Source organism: Bubalus kerabau, chromosome 10, assembly GCF_029407905.1.
Source record: "Bubalus kerabau isolate K-KA32 ecotype Philippines breed swamp buffalo chromosome 10, PCC_UOA_SB_1v2, whole genome shotgun sequence".
Taxonomy (NCBI): Eukaryota; Metazoa; Chordata; class Mammalia; order Artiodactyla; family Bovidae; genus Bubalus; species Bubalus kerabau.
The window spans coordinates 12,921,535-12,942,576 of record NC_073633.1 but is presented as its reverse complement, the minus strand read 5'-3'; the positions used below and the strand labels follow the sequence as shown (position 1 = coordinate 12,942,576).

General features: G+C 42.7%; 1 protein-coding gene across 4 annotated transcripts in view; it reads right to left on the bottom strand.

Moving 5' to 3' along the window:
• Positions 1-2,559: 2,559 nt before the first annotated feature.
• Positions 2,560-21,042, bottom strand: part of PDE8B (phosphodiesterase 8B) — a 257,110-nt gene continuing 238,627 nt past the window's right edge. For all 4 annotated transcript variants that reach the window (XM_055536616.1, XM_055536617.1, XM_055536614.1 and 1 more), the window contains exons 15-22: positions 19,963-20,008; positions 19,405-19,540; positions 18,305-18,503; positions 13,937-14,154; positions 12,413-12,533; positions 11,581-11,748; positions 9,312-9,441; positions 2,560-4,005 (exon numbers count right to left, since the gene is read on the bottom strand). In XM_055536616.1, the coding sequence (XP_055392591.1) occupies positions 3,896-4,005; positions 9,312-9,441; positions 11,581-11,748; positions 12,413-12,533; positions 13,937-14,154; positions 18,305-18,503; positions 19,405-19,540; positions 19,963-20,008 (1,128 nt within the window). In that variant the 3' untranslated portion in view covers positions 2,560-3,895. The remainder of the gene's footprint in view (positions 4,006-9,311; positions 9,442-11,580; positions 11,749-12,412; positions 12,534-13,936; positions 14,155-18,304; positions 18,504-19,404; positions 19,541-19,962; positions 20,009-21,042) is intronic.

Below are 21,042 nucleotides of genomic sequence, written 5' to 3'. Positions count from 1 at the left end.
GAGATGAGAGCTAGATCAGTAAAGTGTTACCAAACTGCCTGACTCGTCTTACCATTGGCTCAAATATGAAATGCTTGAGACAGGCTTTACTTAACGTAGTTTCTTGCAGTTACCTGAGATTAAATCAGCTTCATCACCCCCTCAGCCTTAGAGTACTCTTTCTCCCTTTTGGTACTAAAGGATAAAAATTAAAAAGTGTCCCATACATTAAAAAAATGGGTGGTTTTAACTGTGGAGTTAAAAACTGCTGATGAAAGAAACCTATTGAAGTAACTACAAGGGGGCTGATGTGTTAGGACTGATACTTCTCAAAGAACACTTTCTGGGTTTATTCATCACACACACCCCTAACAGAATCCACAGACCCTAATGGAATCTTTTTGTAAAAAAATTTTTAGCTAGTTTTACCTTTGACAGTTGCTTCTGTTATTAACTACCTGCAAAGTCTGGATGAGCTATGGTCATCTATGCCAGATGAGTGCCATAGTGCTTTTAAATGAGGAAGCTGAAGCCCAGTCAGGTAAGCCCTTCTAGTTAGTTAGCTCAATTCCCATTATCAGTGAACAGCTTTAAAAAAAATATGAATGAGAGAGAAGGGCTTATATGATCACCCCTTCAGCAAAACCAAGTAATGTTCACAATCATTGTTTTAATTCACAATGAAAACAGATTTATGGAGAAATATAAAATTTACATAACCTCCATTTTATAATAGAAAAATTAGCACTGCCTTTTAGCCAAGATCGTTATTATGGCATAATTGAGTGTTACACAGAGGCACCTCTAATCTCACCCTGAAGTTGGCACATGGGTAGGATTCCTAACCAAGCCAACATGCATTTTGGTCTGAGTGCATCAGATTATTGATCAGTTTTAGGCTTTTAATTATTTTTCTCCATAGACGGACTTTGCCCTATTACTAATTAGCTTTTTCTTTGGAGGGTCTACATTTTTAGGTCATGAATTTATAAACTCTTTTTGAATTGTATAAGATATTCAATGAATTATAAAGGAATTCATAGATTCTTAACTGCTTTTCCTGTTTTGTTCTGGATTAAACAAATCTATTCACAAGGAATGTTAGAAATCCTAGGTAAATTTGGGGAGCAAATAGCATAAATAAGTACCACTGTGAGTCCCTCTGTTATTAAAATTTAGAGAAACTTGATGGTTTTGATTTCATGAATGCCCTAAGGTCAGAGATGGGAGAAAACAATGAGCTGGGAGAATCTAGCCAGGACTCGTACTTGATGGCTGTTCACTAGTTGTATGGAGACTACTGCTAAAACTTGAACTTTCAGATTAGAAGAATACTATAGCTGACATCAATATATAGTATATGCATTTTTTTCATTTCCCTGGCTTAGCTTTCAGTGCTATTATATTTGCAACACCAGATATAATACTGTACACTGGGCCTTGTCATTTTTACTTAAAAATACCCTTATCACTTCAGTTTCTGGCTTATTCACATAAGAGCCTAAACTTCAGGGACACTGTATTTATCTTTGTCAAGTTGAGTGGCTTCGGATTGAATAGATGAGGCATCCTAACTCTGAAGGCAAGCATAATTTTAAAATCTTAAATTGGAAGTAAAAAAATAACCTAATTAAATTATAGTGTTATTTTGGTCCAGGCAACAGTGTTTTGTAACTTTTGGTTCAGTAGTAGTAGTAATATGACCTTTCTCTAAATGAGATTTTATTTTCCTAAATTAATAAGGTTCCCCTCAACAGAGAATATTTTAGTAAATAGCTTATTTACTGATTAGTAAATAAGAAACAATAATGTATAGCTATCTGATACATATACCATCTAAAAGACTCTTTCTTATAAACTATTTTTAGGAATGCACTATTTAATTAGCAACTCAGTGAAAGATAACACCATAGTAAATTACACTGGTAAAGAGCAGAGGTATGCTAAAGCTTTAGTACCTGGCAGTGTTAATATGAAATTAATTTGAAACTGAGTCAGCTATAATGTTCATATAGAAAAATGTCAGACATCCGATGAATGTCACTTACCAAATGTAACCAAAAGCGAGATGGTCAGGAAAAGATTGTTGTCTCAAGCAAGCTTCTGAAGCTTAGACAAATTATTTAGCTCCTTAAAATGGGATTCTGACATCCTGAATTTAATGTGTTCTGAAAACAAAGTGTGTGACTCATGAAATAAAGAACACTTAACCGGAAATTTGAAATTATGAAAAATTTAGGCCAAAGAGTTAAAATAAAAACAGCTGTTAAGAATGAAAAATGGCTGTAGGAATTTAGTTACAAGTACTTCACAAAAACATTTTCATCACATTTACATAATGCAGCATTACAATACAAAGCTAGCTGCTCTCCTGACCAAGCAAGTTCTCTTAGCATCTAACAAAAATAATTTAGGTACATTTCTTTCTTTGCATGGAATTGTCATATATGTTTGCATTTTTTGGTACAAAACATAGAAAAAAGCATTGGCACATTTTGTAGTGATTAAGTCATTTTTTTCCCCCATGTACTAGTTCCAAGTATGCTGCATTCAGATTTTCATTTGAAAAAAAAGTAACTACTGGTTCAGTTAATTTAATCTCTGTTTATACCTCTTAGGAATGCAGCATGGAGTACAGAGAATTTAAAAGAAGAACAAAGATTTTGTTTACTAAATCTCTCATATTTATAATACACAGAAGGGTTGGCTGGTAAAAGAGAAAGGAAAATCTCAAGACTGACTTGATGTAGATCACAGAAAGTTGTGAAAAGAGCTGTATAAAAATATGCACTTGTGCTTTAGAAGCTTTTAGCATACAATTAATAGCTTAAAATAGTATTTACTGCTTCCCCATATGCCTATTTTCTGATATATTTACACATCTTGCAGTCTTTTTTTTTTTTTTTTACATCATTAAAGCAAAATGGCATGATCGTAAATATTGATAGGTTAAAAACATCTGAACCTTGAAACTTTCTCTCTCTCCTTGGTAACATGGCACAACATACTCCATGGACTTAAACCCAGAAAATTTAGATTGCTCTAATAAAAAATTTTAAACAGCAAATGTGTATAAATTTTTTTAAAAAACAAGCTTGTCCAAGGGTAGTCAGATTAATGGCTTGTATATAATACTCACTGTAGTGCCTTGTGACTGCCTCTGTAAACCAGAAATAAAGCTCTTGGATTACCCTGAAACAAGATGTCACTTCCTCCCCCTTCATGGATGGCTTTCTGTTAGGATGAATCCTTTTTTTGGGAGAGAGGGCTGTGCAGGCTGCTGCTACCAGTCTAAAGAAGGCCTCACTAGGCCAAGGCTGTATTCTAATTTGAGTATCACACCATTAGTCAGAAGACCCACCTAGCCATGGAGGCTCTGAAACTAACTAGTTTATCAGCAGTTTGGTCCCAGTTGTTTTGCTTATTTTATATAGGTTTTTAAAAATTAGATATTCTTAGGCATCTTTTAGATTGATGCTCTTGAGGAAAAGAGTCAAGCCAAACAGTGATAGAGACTTTGATGGCAAAGGATGAGCTAAACACTAGCAAAGCTTCGTGGTCCATCCTCCACAGATGGTGGGCACGTGGGCACCAAGTCTGCTGCACGTGCCCTGCTAGTTACAGTGACCCAGCTGCGTGGTTTGATGAGAGCACACAGGTTGCAGCAGGGCAATGGGTTTTGCCATGTGTGTTCTGTCACGCAGTGATTGTTCCAAAGAACATATATTAATATTTTTCTTCACAGAACATAGTTTTCTAAAAATGAAATTTGGGAAGTTGAATGATTCAAGGTCAGATATTAAACATTAGCTCCTTAACCTATACCTGTCATTTTCATTATGAAGGAACGCCTCTTACACTACTGTGATTCACAGTGCCCTTTGCCGATCCAGAGGTCACCTCCTCTGTCCTGGCTTTAACTGTCAGATGGAAGCCTCAGACTTTTGCACTTTAGGTCATCTAATGTCTTCCAGTGTTTGTAGTTATCGGCCAAATGTTGCATCAGTGTTGGCAGGTGTGCAAAGGCTGCAAGGACATAAAAAAATAAAAAGAAGCCTGTTAGATTCTAGGAGCATTTTTAAGGTTGAGGCTCTCTGGGACAAATTTGGGATCAGAATTGGAGGTGAGGTGCCCTAGGTTAGGCCTAAGGTGAATACACAAGTGTGAGAAGGATAAATCACTAAATACTGGTTTCTATAATAGGAACAGGTCCTTTTAACTAAAAATTGCTAACAAAAGACCAGAAAGAGAAATTAAGGAAAGAGTCCTATTTATAATCACATCAAAAAGAATAAAATACCTTGGAATAAACCTACCTAAAGAAGCAAAAGACCTATACTCTGAAAACTATAAGACGTTGATGAAAGAAACTGAAGATGACACAGACAGCTGGAAAGGTACCATGTTCCTGGATTGGAAGAATCAATACTGTGAAAATGACTATACTACCCTAAGGCAATCCCTAGCCCTATCAAAATACCAATAACATTTTTCACAGAACTAGAAAAAATATTTTAAAATTTGTATGGAAACACAAAAGACCCCCCAATAGCCAAAGCAACCCAGAGAAAGAAAAACAGAGCTGGAGGAATCAGACTCTCTGACTTCAGACTATACTACAAAGCTACAGTCATCAAAACAATATGGTCCTGGCACAAAAACAGAAATAGAGATCAATGCAACAGAACGGAAAGCCCAGAAATAAACCCACACACTTATCGTCAATTAATTTACAACAAAGGAAACAAGAATATATGATGGAGAAAAGAGTGTCTACAATAAGTGATGCTGGGAAAACTGACAACTCAGTGTAAAAGAACTCAATTAGAATGTTCTCTAACACAATACACAAAAATAAACTCAAAATGGATTAAACACCTAAATGTAAAGTCAGATACTATAAAATTCCTAGAGGAAAACATAGGCAGAACACTAGTTGCCACAAGTCACACCAATATCTTCTTGGATCTACCTCCTACCTAGAGTAATGGAAAAAACAGACATAAATGGGACTGAGTTAAACTTAAAAGCTTTTGCGCAGCAAAGGAATCCATAGACAAATCGAAAAGACAACCCGCAGAATGGGAGAAAATATTTGCAAATGAAGTGACTTAACAGGGATCAATCTGATATATACCAACAGCTCATGCAGCTCTAGATCAAACAACCCACTCAAAAAATGGACTGAAATAGATATTTTTTCAAAGAAGACATACAGATGGCCAAAAAGCTCAACATCACTAAATGAGAAATGCAAATCAAAGCTACAACTAGGTATCACCCTCACACCAGCCATCAAAAAGTCTATGAATAATAAATGCTGAAGAGAGTGAAGAGGAAGGAACCTTCCTACACTGTTGGTGGGAATGTAAATTGGTGCAGCCGCTATGGAGAACAATGTGGAGTTTTAGAAAACTTAAAGTAGAATTACCATGCTGCTAAGTCACTTCAGTCGTGTCCGACTCTGTGCAACCCCATAGACAGCAGCCCACCAGGCTCCCCTGTCCCTGGGATTCTCCAGGCAAGAGTACTGGAGTGGGTTGCCATTTCCTTCTCCAATGCATGAAAGTGAAAAGTTAAAGAGAAGTTGCTCAGTCATGTCCAACTCTTAGCGACCCCATGGACTGCAGCCCACCAGGCTCCTCCATCCATGGGATTTTCCAGGCAAGAGTACTGGAGTGGGGTGCCATTGCCTTATCCGAGAGTTACCATGTGACCCAACAGTCCCACTACTGGGCATATATCCAGACAAAGCCACGATTCAAAAAGATACATGCACCCCAGTGTTCATTGTAGCACACTTTACAATAGCCAAGGCATGAAAGCAACCTAAATGTCCACTGACAGATTAATGAAGAAGATGTAGATATACACAATTGGTGAATTTAACTCAGGTGACCATTATATCTACTACTGTGGGCAAGAATCCCTTAAAAGAAATGGAGTAGCAATCATAGTTAACAAGAGTCCAAAAAAAATGCAGTACTTGGATGCAATCTCAAAAACGACAGAATGATCTCTGTTTGTTTCCAAGGCAAACCATTCAGTATCACAGTAATCCGGTCTACACCCCAACCAGAAATGCTAAAGAAGCAGTTGAACGGTTCTATGAAGACCTAGACCTTTTAGAACTAACACCTAAAAAAAGATGTCCTTTTCATTATAGGGGACTGGAATGCAAAAGTAAGAAGTCAAGAAATACTGGAGTAACAGGCAAATTTGGCCTTGGAGTACAGAATGAAGCAGGGTAAAGGCTAATAGAGTTTTGCCAAGAGAACGCTCTGGTCATGGCAAACACCCTCTCCAACAACACAAGAGAAGATGCTACACATGGACATCACCAGATGGTTGATACTGAAATCAGATTGATTACATTCTTTGCAGCCAAAGATGTAGAAGCTCTATACAGTCAGCAAAAACAAGATGGGGAGCTGACTGTGGCTCAGATCATGAACTCCTTATTGCCAAATTCAGACTTAAATTGAAGAAAGTAGGGAAAACCACTAGACCATTTGGGTATGACCTAAATCAAATCCCTTACGAATATACAGTGGAAGTGACAAATACATTTAAGGGATTAGATCTGATAGATAGAGTGCCTGAAGAACTATGGATGGAGGTTAGTGACATTGTACAGGAGGCAGGGATCAAGACCATCCCCAGGAAAAAGAAATGCAAAAAGACAAAATGGCTGTCTGAGGAGGCCTTATAAATAGTGAAAAGAAAAGAAGCGAAAGGCAAAAGAGAAAAGGAAAGATACACCCATCTGAATGGAGAGTTCCGAAGAATAGCAAGGAGAGATAAGAAAGCCTTCCTCAGTGATCAGTGCAAAAAAATAGAGGAAAACAATAGGATGGGAAAGACCAGAGATCTCTTCAAGAAAATTAGAGATACCAAGGGAACATTTCATGCAAAGATGGGCTCAATAAAGGACAGAAATGGTATGGATCGAACAGAAGCAGAAGATATTAAGAAGAGGTGGCAAGAATACACAGAAGAACTATACAAAAAAGATCTTCATGACCAAGATAATCACGATGGTGTGATCACTCACCTAGAGCCAGATATCCTGGAATGTGAAGTCAAGTGGGCCTTAGAAAGCATTGCTACGAACAAAGCTAGTGGAGGTGATGGAATTCCAGTTGAGCTATTTCAAATCCTCAAAGATGATGCTGTGAAAGTACTGCACTCAATATGCCAGCAAATCTGGAAAATTCAGCAGTGGCCACAGGACTGGAAAAGGCCAGTTTTCATTCCAATCCCTAAGAAAGGCAATGCCAAAGAATGCTCAAACTACTGCGCAATTGCACTCATCTCACACGCTAGTAAAGTAATTCTCAAAATTCTCCAAGCCAGGCTTCAACAGTATGTGAACTGTGAACTTCCAGATGTTCAAGCGGGATATAGAAAAGGTAGAGGAATCAGAGATCAAATTGCCAACATCTGTTGGATCATCAAAAAAGTAAGAGAGTTCTATAAAAACATCTACTTCTGCTTTATTGACTATGCCAAAGCCTTTGACTGTGGATCAGAACAAACTGTGGAAAATTCTTCAAGAGATGGGAATACCAGACCACCTGACCTGCCTTTTGAGAAATCTGTATGCAGGTCAGGAAGCAACAGTTAGAACTGGACATGGAACAACAGACTGGTTCCAAATAGGAAAAGGAGTACGTCAAGGCTGTATATAGTCACTGTGCTTATTTAACTTATATGCAGAGTACATCATGAGAAACGTTGGGCTGGATGAAGCACAAGCTGGAATCAAGATTGCTGGGAGAAATATCAATAACCTCAGATATGCAGATGACACCACACTTATGGCAGAAAGCAAAGAAGAACTAAAGAGCCTCTTGATGAAAGTGAAAGAGGAGAGTAAAAAAGTTGGTTTAAAACCCCACATTCAGAAAACTAAGATCATGGCATCTGGTCCCATCTCTTTATGGCAAGTAGACGGGGAAACAGTGGAAACAGTGACAGACTTAATTTTTGGGGGCTCCAAAATCACTGCAGATAGTGACTGCAGCCATGAAATTAAAAGATGCTTGCCCCTTTTAATGACCTTTAATGCTCCTTTAATGAAGAAAAGTTAGGACCAACCTAGATAGCTGAGCGCCGAAGAATTGATGCTTTTGAACTGTGGTGTTGGAGAAGACTCTTGAGAGTCCCTTGGACTGCAAGGAGATCCAACCAGTCCATCCTAAAGGAAATCAGTCCTGAATGTTCATTGGAAGGACTGATGCTGAAGCTGAAACTCCAATACTTTGGCTATCTGATGCAAAGAACTGACTCATTGGAAAAGACCCTGATGCTGGGAAAGATTGAAGGTGGTAGGAGAAGAGAACGACAGAGGATGAAATGGTTGGATGGCATCACCAACTCAATGGACATGAGTTTGAGTAGGCTCTGGGAGTTGGTGATGGATGGGAGGCCTGGCGTGCTGCAGTTCATGGGGTTGCAAAGAGTTGTACAAGACTGAGCGACTGAACTGAATGTCACTCAGCTGTGAAACAATGAAATAATGCCATTTGCAGCAACATGGATGGAGCTAGAGACTATCATACTAAACTAAGTCAGAGAAAGAAAGATCATATATGGAATCTAAAAAAAAAAGGACAAAAATGAACTTATTTATAAAACAAATAAGCTCAGAGACTTTAGAAACAAACTTATGGTTACCAGAGGGGAAATGTGGAGGGAGGGATAAATTAGGAGTTTGAGATTACCATCTAGACACTACTATGTAGAGAATAATCAATAACCTACTATACAGCACAGGGAATCCTACTCAACAGTAGATAATATTCTATAATAACCTATATGGCTAAAGGATCTGAAAAAGAATGGATATATGTATATATGTAACTGAATCACCTAACTGTATACCTGAAAGTAACACATTGTAAATCAACTATAATCCAACATAAAATAAAAATTAAAAAAAATTAAAACAAATCTCAGTGAAAAGCTGTTTATCAGGTGACATTACCAAAAGAATCTGTGATTCAGAGTATGCTTATATTTTGTGTTCTCTAGAAATTTCCTCCAATGTTATAATAAAACTCCTTTAAGCTTTGGAAATATGTCCTTTGAATAGTTAAACACTTGTTTATCCAGTTATCAGACATCCATTGAGTCTTGCATACACATGGTCTGTGCTGAGGATGCAGAAAGTGTCCACGTACCCGCACCATATCTGGCCACAAACAGCTGACATTTTTTTAAAAAGTAACATTTAACACCTTTAGTCCTGGCCTCTGTCATTAAAGGTAATCATTATAAAGCATAACAAGATATTCTGTTTGTGGGTAACAAAACATGAACCATCTTACCATCCCAAGCATCAAACATGTCTGTTATGAAGTAGTCAATAAAGGAGATTTGGGACTTGGGGATGCTACAGGTATTCCGGTCAAACACTGGCATCACTACGGGTAGCCCCTGTCTCTTCTCTTCATCCGTCTGTAAGAGATAATACACACAGGGCTGTAGGGCACATGAGAAGCTGTCACGGTAGCACTGAGTGTGTCAGAACCACCCTGTGAAAAAGGGGTCATAATCCAGCTGTATCGATCAAGAAATAGGCTCAGCATTTCCCAGGGCTTACGTAACTACCCGATGAGCTGCAGTGACTGGATTCAGGTCTTCTGACTCTTAAATGCGTTAGATACTATCTTACAGCTACCCGCCCCCCCACCCCCCACCAAAGCACTGATTTCAGGATTCATACCCTCTTTTCTAAGATCTGTTTTCATGATTGCAAGGTCGACAACTTTCAGAGTAATACTACTAAATACTAAGTGGAGTTTACACTGAGGGCGCAGAAGCAACGGTGGGTTTAAAGCTGCAGACGTCTCAGCACGAATCGAAGCACTGGAACCAAGCTGTATCAACAGACACTGTATTATTCACTGTTATATGCTTGCAGTTTAAAAAGAAAGTTTCACTTAAGAATGTCTAAATTAAAGCAGTAAGAATTATTAACCTTACTAAACTTGACCTTTGAAAATACCTTTTTTAAATATTCTGTGTGACAAAATCCGAAGTACATACAAAGCCCTTGTGCTGCACGTCCACGGGTGTGATGGTTGTCTGGAGGAAAAGCAGGCAGGCAGTTGAGCTGAACTAGATTCTCTTTTTCATGGAATAACTACTTTTTACTGAAAAGAATGACTGACAAACTTGTTTGGCTGTCTGTACTGGTCATGCATACAATTCTGACGATATGTGTAAATTGAGTATTTTGCACATTGAAGTTTATAATGCATAAGGTCATAATTCACAGGACTGAAGTTAAAATCCACATTTACTGGTGGTGTACTGAGCCAGAGACCGGCTGACCAGAAACCTCATTTGTAACTCGATTTTTAGGTCACATTGTCGTGTGAGCATTTCCTTTATGGGAAACGGACACCTACACAGGGAAATTGCATTAAAGAACTTACAAATGGTTCTTTCCCATTCCCCACTCACATACTTTGAGAATATCTAGGAGTAGGATTTTAAGTCTTCTCTGTGGGTCCTGGAAAGCCCCATTAATGGTCTCCTACCAGTTTCGGCTCAGCTTGCTCATTTCAGGTCAGTCGAGCAGGCAGCCTTAAAATATCCACTGCTGTTCAAGGAGTGGTTTGGGGTTTTTTTTCCCCTTCTCTTTCTGGCAAGCTCAGAGCTGGCTGTCCTAATTCCCATGGACTCTCTTCCCATCCTTGAAAGCTACAGCTAACTTACTGCATCCTTAGCTGGTTTTTGCTCTGCCAACCCTTCTAGACACTGTTGGCTAGTCTTTACCCTGCCTCGGTAGTACATTCCAGTGAGATCGGCACCCCCCCTCCCCCAAATAATTACTTGTAGCTACTTGGGATATGTTTGTCTTTCTGTGCCACATCATAAACATTAGTCCCTAAAGCCTCTTCTTTGAAAGTAGGCCTCTATTTCAAATGGCATCTTGTGGTCTGCTACTTTTTGGGTTATTCTGCAACTCTTTACACTGCCAAAGTTACTATTCTTATATAGAAATTCTGTTTCCTCTTTCCTAATTTTGGTCACAACACTTGGTTCTCTCAGAATGTCCTTTCTCATTTCTAAATTTTGAAATCCTTAAAAAAAAAAACAAAAAACCAGCTCTAACACCTTTTCCACCTTTCTAGATAAAAGCCCTTCTTTTATCTAGAAAAAAAAAAAAAAACCCTTTCTGAACTCTTAGGACTTAACATATCCCTCCTTTAGAAGTGTTTTCACTTAGAAAAATACATTGTGTGGACCTATTTATGTCTGTGTCCCCTACTGCACTATGAGCTACCCTCGGGCAGAGATGTGTCCTGTGTCTGTGTTTCCCACAATACAACGTGGAGATAATAATTTGATGAATGAATGGATTTCCCAGTTTTTGTGGAAGTTCAGGATCTAAAAACTTGAGAATGAAAAGAATCCCAAAGGCTCAGTTTCTCTCCTTCCCCCAGAGAGACTTTGAGTAGTGACCAGCCATGCCAGTTAGTCTCTTGAGGGACCAGAATTCTATTCCAGGCAGGGGTGAGCCATTTCTTTCTGAGGAAGAGTCATTTAGTTGTTCACTCATGGCGCTTCCCCAGAGAGGCAGCCCACCTGCGCAAAGTACTCCTCAGAGATCCTCCCAGCCCATTCAATGCACAGGTCCAGGGGGCGGCAGGGGTTGGCTACGTCCGCACACTTAATCATCATGCGCTTGATCAGGGTCTGGTTCTCAGGGAAGTTCTTCCCGGGAGGGCTGCACTCGCAGTTGCTGCCGTCAATCTGGAAAGCAGACGAGGGTTGGTTCAATACAATGGTGAAGCCCACGAGAGTCAACTGGCTAGATACTAGACGGCGGTCACCCAGGCCACCTCAGGCGTGAGACGTGATGAAGGAAGCGTTCCCAAGTTATTCAAGCACTACAAACACACAGAGCTTAAAAGTTCAGTGTTCCTATCACCACCCACCTCATGGTTTTGTTTTCAACCAGTCACTCCCAATTTAACTGTCTACAGTCTTCAGATACTGATAGGCACTTAATGAAGATCAACAGGAATATAGTTCTTTAAAGCATCTAATTCTGAGGTCTCCCAAGAGCCCAAAGAACAGAGAACTAGAAGGGTCTGAATCCTCTAAAACGCCACCATTTATTCCAGTCTCTGCTGTCTGCAGGCTCCTCTCATCGTCGTCTTTGGGCCTACTTCCTTTTGTCACCACTGGCTTTATTTCAGGGCTCTTCTTTCAGGGAGTTCAGAGTTGCTATGGACATAGTCAATCTGTTCTTGTCCCCAGGGAAAACAAGTGGCCAACACTTTCAGCCCTTCCTTACCAACTCCAAGTAAGCAACCATCTTGTATTCAAGACGGAGAGAAAATGCTTTGAGGCCAGAGTATAGGGTATAACGGAAACACACTCCGATGTGTATTATTACATGTGAAGTGCTTACCTCAGCTGCCATTGGCTTGTTAATGCTGTTCACAAATTTGTTCACATGTTCAAAGTGTTTTGTCATCTCTGTTGCTAAAACCATGTCGATAATAGCTTGGCGCAGTGTTCGATAATGGTTCCTGAAATGACCAGAAGACAAAGGGCCTTTGTTCAAATCATGCCCCGTGAATTAGAACTGTTCTGCCATTTCCCCACACTCCCCACAATCCAGCAGGAAGCTAGGGCCACTGAAGACATGAGTGAAGACCACAAAAGAGTTTACCCGCTCATCTTCCTACCAAGCCAGGACTCGGTGACACTACCATCTTCCCAAAGACAGCTGACCCTCATGCGATTTGTGAGTATGAAAAGAGGCACCACCGGTCACGTGGGCACTTCTTTTACAAGGTGATGCCCTTCTGTCTGCCCTTGGCCACATCAGAACAGCAAGGCAGAAGGAAATGACGAGTTCCTTCCCCGTGAGGCTGGCGCAGCAACCTGATGAGCTGTCCCCTGGTATTCGCTGCAGACAGCGATTCTTATTACAGAGAAGTCTAGTCATTTCTTTTGATGACGGCATTGGAAGAGTTTTCCGATTAACGAGCAATTGTCTACATTGCAGTTACACAGAAGTGGTAATGGGAGGAGCAGCAACCCTGCTCAAAGTCACTGCCCAGTTCCTGTCATCTTTTTCTAAGTCCAGGAGTCAGAATGAGGAACTGAATGAAACTGGCTATCGGCAACAGTTCCTCCTCTGAAAGTTTTAAAAACAGTACCTGATACTGACGAAGCCCTCAGCTGAAGGTGGAATAACTGAATATTTTCATATTATAATAACGAGATTTGCTCAGGTTTCTAGAGACCAAGGTGATCGGTTCGGGTTCATGGTGACAAGTGATCACTGAGGCCCGAGCGAGCTCTGCGCTCTGCTTGCGCTGCCCTCTCTCAGGGGGTCTTCTCTTCAGCCTGGCTGGTGCTGTGTTGGAAATATTCAGTCTGACTGCGGGGCTGTGTCAGGCGAGAAGAATGTCTCCTATCTGTTCACATGTGGCCAACTCCCCAGAGGAGGGGGTACAACAGTGAGGGAAAGCCGCCCCACCTTGGACTCCAGGAGCTCTGCTGGGACTGGGGAACATGGTCTCCTCATGAGTTAGGATTTTAAGTGGCCAAAAACTGAGCTGGGGAAAGATGGGGAAGGATACCTTTCCTCGAGTTACACCAAAGACAGGATGTCCTTTTGAGAGAGTAGAAATATCTGTTACATTTATTAGTAACAATAATCTGTAGAAATCTTTGCAGCGTATTAAGCATTTTCATGAACTCACTGAAGACCAAATGGAGTTTAAAAAGATGAAAACAGTCTAAAAAGTACAGTTAAGATGAGAAGGGCAAGGCTATTATTTTACTGTCTGATACAATGGGAAAACTATTATTATTTCCTCTTCCCCACCAAGAGGAAGCTAAGTACTTGGAGAAATCAGGGAAAACTGAGTTTCCGCCTTACATTTTACAAACCCAATCACAAGAGCCTGAGCACACGAACCTGTCGATATTCTTGAAAATGTTGCATTTGCTGTCCTTGACCGTGAGCTGGAAGGCCAGGGCTGTGTGGTGACTCTCCAAGACAGCGGTGTCATTATAGAGCACGGCGAGCTCACTGCCCGCGTTGCACAGGAAAGAGTTGGTCCTTCCTGGGTGGTCCACGTCATGGACTGTGGCGGCGATCAGGGCGGCCACCTCATCCAGCTGATCCAGGCTTCCCTGGGGCCCGGGGGAGGCAAGGTTGAGTGTTACCCACTGGATAATGGAGACCTACACTCATCCCTGTCTCCCAGGAGGGCGTACGCCAGGGGATCCTTCTCTGACTTCCTAGAAGTTAAGAGGCCACCTAGGATACATCACATCACCTTGCTGTACCGTGGATGATCTGGAGGGAAACAGAAATCTGAGTTGCGGTTACAATGGATACCTGAATTCTTCCTCCAGAGTCCATTTACTCTAGTTGTTCTGCAGGAAAGTGACAAACAGGAATGCGTGCAACGTGGCCTGGTGCCATGACTCTTTTCCAGACGCGGACGGAGAAGAAAGTGGCCTAGGATCACAAGTGTTACCTTACTTGCCTACTTCTGAAAAGATTCTGAGGGTGTGGCAGTAAATGGCACAGATACAACAACAGATAAAACTCTCCACACAAAGATAAATGGAGTAGAGCCAAGTAACAGGATCAAGGGGAGGAAGAATTTTCCCAGGAAAACTGACGCTAAGGGGGCTCTCACATAAAGAAACACAATTCGGCTCTGGGCCAGCAGGTGGCAAAGGCAAATAGAGGGACCCCTCTTCTTAATGTACTCATTATATAATTAAAGAACACAACCCAGAGCATCAGGAGACACAAAGGTTTTCTCAGCTCACAGCTTGAAGAAGAAGTTATCCAATGGCCTGCTGTTGTAGAAGACATTGTACTTCATGAATTCTTTCCTTCCGCCACCATTTATTGGAGGCTTGCTGGGCGCCAGCTGTCTTGCAGGCTGTAGGAGTTACGGTGGTGGATTACTCTGGCATGGTGTCTGTGCTAACGCAGCTGGCCACTTACTGGGGAAGGCATAAGTAACTTACTGGAAGGTGGGCTAAGGAGGTACGTGCAGGTGCTCTGTGAGTGTAGCCATGAGGCCTGATCTCGTTTAGGGCAGTGCTGTCCATTCAGCTTTCTGTGGTGATGGAGAAGTCTGCACGTGGGCTCTCTAATACTGTAACCCCTCATCCCTCATGACTCCTGGACACTTGAAATGTGCCAGTGCACCCAGGGAATGGAATGTCTCATTTCATTTTAATTAAATGTGACTACTGGCTGCTCTGGATGATGCAGATGCAGAGGGTGGGCAAGAATGGGCTCTCTGAGGGAGCGATTTTTATGCTGGAAGCTGAAGGATAAGCAGGAGTCAGCCAGGCAAAAAATGGCAAGGGAGAGAAATCCAGGCAGAAAGCTCAGTCTATATGATGCTTCTGATGCGAAACAAAGTGATTTATTAAGAGGGAACTTAAAGAGCATCATTGGGACTGAAGGGTAGTGAGCCAAAGGAAAAGTGGTTCCCAAGATGAGGCTCAGGGTAGGGGGTGGGATGGGCATAATTTTTGGTTTTCCCGAGTTGCTTTCCTAGGCTATTGGAGGAAAACCCTGCAAACTGCTTCTTAGATTTGAACAGGTAAGAAACAGTGATTCTGAAGCTCAGCCCTGAAAACTTTTCTGAAAACTGTCCCTTCCAGAAGGAAGACATTTCCATTTTCAGACTGACCTCCTGGAGCTGGGGGACAGTCCTGGCTTGGCCTTGGTCCACATGAACCACCTTCTCAAGCGGGCACAGCAGTCAAGGCCATTCTTCTTGGTTCTTCCCAGAGACTGATGCTGTGATGCCCAGGGCGAGCAAACACGCCTAGCCCCCTTTTGATGCTTGTTAAGGAGAGGCCATGGTAACCCACAGGGACAGTCAGGGGCCCGGGCTGCCCCTGCTTGGCCTCCATGCTCACTGATTCTCCCTGTGCAGTGAGGCCCGTGAGGCCCAAACTTTGGGCCTCCAGCCCGTGCTCTTGGAGTGTGTCCTATCTTGCTTGGAGTACAGGGCCGGTTTATTTTCACATTCTTCAGTGACATAGACTCAAGCGACTAGAGTAGACAACAAATAGCATTGAGGAGACACGCCCTTCCAGCGCTATCAGGGCCGCGCCCTGAGTTTTGGTGGGCACTGTCTATTAGGGCAATGTCTGCTAAGAAATGAAAGGGAGGCAGGGAAAGAAGTCCAGGCTGCTCACTAGCAGATGGGAGGAGCAAGGCTCTTCCCACGGCAGGGACAACTGTCTGTGGAAGAAACTCCTCCCCACAAACCCACGGGAGGAGGAATGCAGACATTTCTGCAGGGTTGCCTTCCTTCAGCCAGCAGGGGCAGAATGGACTCCGTCCTTGATTAGCCTCTGCAACAGCTCCTTTACTAGGATAAACAGTTACACGCAGACATCACAAAAGGATGCTGGCTCTCCCGACCTCTCCACTAAGAGTGGGTCCTGGGAACAGGTAAGAGTGGGGAGGGGCGGGGTCTGTAAGGCGCTGAAGGAAAACGCCGGCTCTGCACACGTTCTGGCTGAGGACACGGAGCTGTCAGTGACGTTCAGAGCTTCAGCCTTCTAAAGTAGTTAGGGGTGACGGATGACATGGGGATTTGGTAAGAACATTTTTCTGACTCTCTTGAGCGGTGGAAGCAGGTCTGGTGGAAGAGGCCTCAGGATGCGCTTCCCAGTGGACTAACCAGTGATCTTGGCTTGCTACTAATGCTTTGAGCTCAGGAGTCCCTTCCAGCCCAACTCTCCAGGGTTCCTTGCCGCTCTAAATTATCTGATTCTTTGGCCTCTTAGAAAATGTCTTTTGCATTACAAGCATATTGTATCTAGTCTTAGACTTATTTGTATTGCTATTTGAGAATTTAATTAGACTCCAAATGCTCTAGCAGAACAAATAATTTAAAGGAAATTTCTTATTTTAAGGGAGGGAGAGTAAAGGAGATAATAAAGTGACTAAGCATTCCCTAATTGATCAGGCATTTAATCTATATTTTTTCTAGAGTGATTCTGTTTAAGAGGACTTCATCCTGAGCTCAAGACTGAGTGCCTACAGGTCAGTTTGGCCTCAGCGTTAATGCCCAAGCTCCTGTCCTCATTTGACCGTGTGCAAACTCTGCTGTGTCGTCTCTCATGTGGTGGAAAATGGAGGGATGTGAAACTGGAGAGGAATCTCGAAGTGTTTTAGCTCTTCACAGAAAGAGAAGCCTGCGTGTCGTGACCGCAGAAGCCCGTGAGTGCCACACTTAGGGAAAGCTTGTGCACCTCAACGGAAAGCCCGTGCGGCCAAAAACGGTGCCCTAGCAACAGGCTGTTATCACCTGTGATGCCACCTTTTTTAAAAGAGATAAAAATCATACAAAAGCATCATCCTTGAACCACCCTATTTGCTTTCTTGCTGATGAAAATAAACGCCAGGGTCAGTCTTTGGCAACACTGAGAAGGCAACACCGCCCCCTCCCCGTGTCGGTGCCTTTTCTGCCCCTCTTGCCTGTCCAACTACCACTCTCCTCCTCGAGCACCTAGGGTCTAAGACTAAGTAGGAGAACAACTGCCTGGGAAGCATCTGCAGGTTGATGTCAGCCTGTCTCTATAGCGCTTGCCCCAGGGGTATGTACTTTCTAAGTTTCACTTCTAATTGTAGCAGCAAAGAATTACAAGCTGCACTGAAAGTGATGAGAGTTGGGAAAGAGGGGAGCTGGGGCTCTCTTGCAGCCACACGTGGGGTATACACAGAGCTGCCCTGCAAACCAGCGCCTTACACGATAGTGTGACTTCTCAGACTAAGGGACTTGGAACTCTTCCCGAAGTACAGAAATCATTAGCATACAGATGTACACAATTCACACCTATACAGAACACATACGTACGTATATAAATCAGAAGGATGCTGAATGGTTCATGGCTATCTGGACTATAACATACCAATGACAAAACTCTGATCTTCAAATTTAATCTCTAGACCTAGTAACCGTTTGCTATAATAATTAAGTTCTGTCCTCTAAGCTGGTATCATGAAGGGCTCCTAGTGAACATTTGGAGAATGGGTTTATGGATCAGCCAGACATGTAAAGGAGTCCCCACAGTGGCATAAATTATTATTTTAGGCATTTGGGGGAAGGGAGGACTAGGAGAAAAGGCCGTGTCTTTACAACACTGAAAGGATCAGTCACTTTGGTAGTTCAAAAATTCTGTCAAATGGGGTCCAAAATAGCTGTTTACTTAATATATTTATGAAGGCCGAGTTCTTAATGAGTTCTCCAAAAGCTGTGCAGGTAACTAGATTGCGCTATCAAAATTCTACCTTCACTCTCTCCTTGCCGAGGAAGAAGGCTGTGGCGTGCAGGACGTCAGCGGCGTGGGTGGAGTTGTGGTAAGCGTTGGAAGAGTGGTAGTTGGCTTCAATCACCTGGAGCCAGGCCCGAAGAGTAGTTTCAGAACAGTGTAGAAATTCACATACTCCAAACCGGGAGAAAACTTTCAAGCCCAGGTAAACCAATGGCCTGAAAAACAGGAATGTACACTCCGATTCATTGTATTAACTGCTCCAGAAACTGCTTTCTTTGAAGATACTGGGCAATTGGTTCACCTCCCTCCGATGCTTACTCCATAAGCACAGGGGCATAAAAATCGTCCTCTCCAAATTAGAAGGTGATAGAGCCTCTCCTCCTCACCTGTCACTTCTTTAAAACTAGGTGCCCCATGGTGGCTAATCCAAATGACTTCTAGACTGTCTCTAAGTCATCTGCCCTTCAGTGGCTCTACAACCAAGAAAGGCCTCTTACAGTCCCTCTCTCTGATTCCACATAGGCTCCACACTTCTGTGTTCCCTGAGGAAGTTACTGAGCCTGGGGATAAGAGGTATGGCTTGTGTGGGCTCAGCAGAGTCATGTCAGAGAGTCAGTTACTTATTTACAGGTGAGTATCATTCATATCCAACACCCCTGGAAGAAATGAACTTCTGTAATAGGAAAGGACTTTCTGAGTTATCGGGTCTTTCTCCTGCCTGTAGGGTGAATCCAAGGAAAAGGCTACAGTGCTCTCAAACCCATGCTGTAAGCTGGAACTTTAACAAGTTCAGGGCTGAGAATGCTTAGAACTCTTGGCTCCTGGCAGAAAGGATGCCCTGGCTAGATCTGAAGAAGACACGCAGTATTTCTTCATCCTGGGTCGTCACCGGGCTGATCCCAGATCTTACCCGCTGATACTCCCTGCTCCATAGGGAGCTCACTCCAAGGACCATGCCCTCTCTGCATGATTGAAACTCCTCCAGCATGGCAAGAAAAGCAGAGCCTGGGTGGTCACCTGTGGCAAGGACTCACATCTCCCTCACAGTTTCCAGATGTGAAAGTCTAGAGTGTGTCCATCAACCCTCCCCTGCCGGCAGCCAGAGAAGCCATGTACCTTTTGTGCGTCACAGCTTCCAGTTCAAAGATGTTGAACTCCCAGCTCTCCTCATTATCAAGTAACTGGGTGACGGAAGGGGGGACGTCGCTGATGGTAACTGGCATCGCAAGGTGACTATGACTCTCGTGCACGTCTGAGCAAACAGATGGGGCAAGAAGGGTGGGTGACTGGGGACTCGTGGGTGCTGCCGGGCACCGGCCATCTTCATGGGTGCGGCTAGAAAGAAAGTCTTGAACTTCCAGGGGCAGGAAGATTTCCACCTCAGGGTTCTCTTATACTTCTGAACTTCAAGATCCCCCAATAGAAAAATAATTCAGCTTAACTGAATTAACTGTTTAAACATAGACAGATTTGTGATTCTTAGTCCGATAGTGCACAGAGAAGTAATTTATATTAGGAGACCTGGTTTCAAATGTAGACCATAGAGATGTGTAAACTCCAATGAGACCAACAGGAAGTATCACGAACACCCTCCCCAAACAATAATCACAACAGCAAGGGAGACAGAAGGCCAGAGACAGGTTACCAGTTACAGGTGGAGAGAGGGCAACTTACTCTTAGTGAACACGTACTCGTTTCCTGACAACCTTCTCAAGCCATCCTGGAATAAAGACAGATGCTGTGAGAAGCATGCTTTCTGTGCCATTATCATTATTCTCTCAGTTCTTTAATTAGCCAAAGGGATTTGAATCCTGAATAACTCAGTCAATCTGCAACTCCAGATTGAGGCTCAATATTCGATCAGAACAACAGCTACAAAACAGGGGATACTCTCCTTTTCGTGGCCATTAGCTGCAGGAGATGGAGAACTGAGAATTAAGTGGCTATGACTGCATTTAGTTCTCTCACCTGAGCTGTGAGCTGACTCTGTTCTCATGCCGTCTTTCTTTTGTGACATTTTGTTGTTTTTTTTTTTTTAATTTTATTTTATTTTTAAACTTTACATAACTGTATTAGTTTTGCCAAATATCACATTTTGAAGCCACGTCGATTGAAATCACAGAAGTAATCTTGTTTTGGGTGCATGTTAATTTGAAAGGAGCCCAGTCATCCTCATGAAAGTGAAAGTGAAAGTCGCTCAGTCATGTCCCACTCTTTGTGACCCCAAGGACTACACAGTCCGTGGAATTCTCCAGGCCAGAATACTGGAGTGGGTAGCCGTTCCCTTCTCCAGGGGATCTTCCCAACCCGTGGATCAAATCCAGGTCTCCCACATTGCAGGCGGATTCTTTACCAGCTGAGCCACAAGGGAAGCCCAAGAATACTGGAGTGCATAGCCTATCCCCTCTCCAGGGGATCGTCCCAACCCAGGAAGCACAGGTGGATTCTTTACCAGCTGAGCTATCAGGGAAGCGCTAGGGACTGTTACTTGGTGTTCTCAGACTTATATCCTGGGGAGCCAAATCCATGGGCCACATTTGGGGTATGATTTAATGTAAAGCCTTTAGAGTGCTTAGTCGCTCAGTTGTATCAACTCTTTGTGACCCTGTAGACTGTAGCCCGCCAGGCTCCTCTGTCCATGGGATTCTCCAGACAAGAATACTGGAATAGGTTGTCATACCCTCCTCCAGGGGATCTTCCTGACCCAGGGATCAAACCCACATCTTCTATACTGCTGAGTGGAGTCTTTACTAC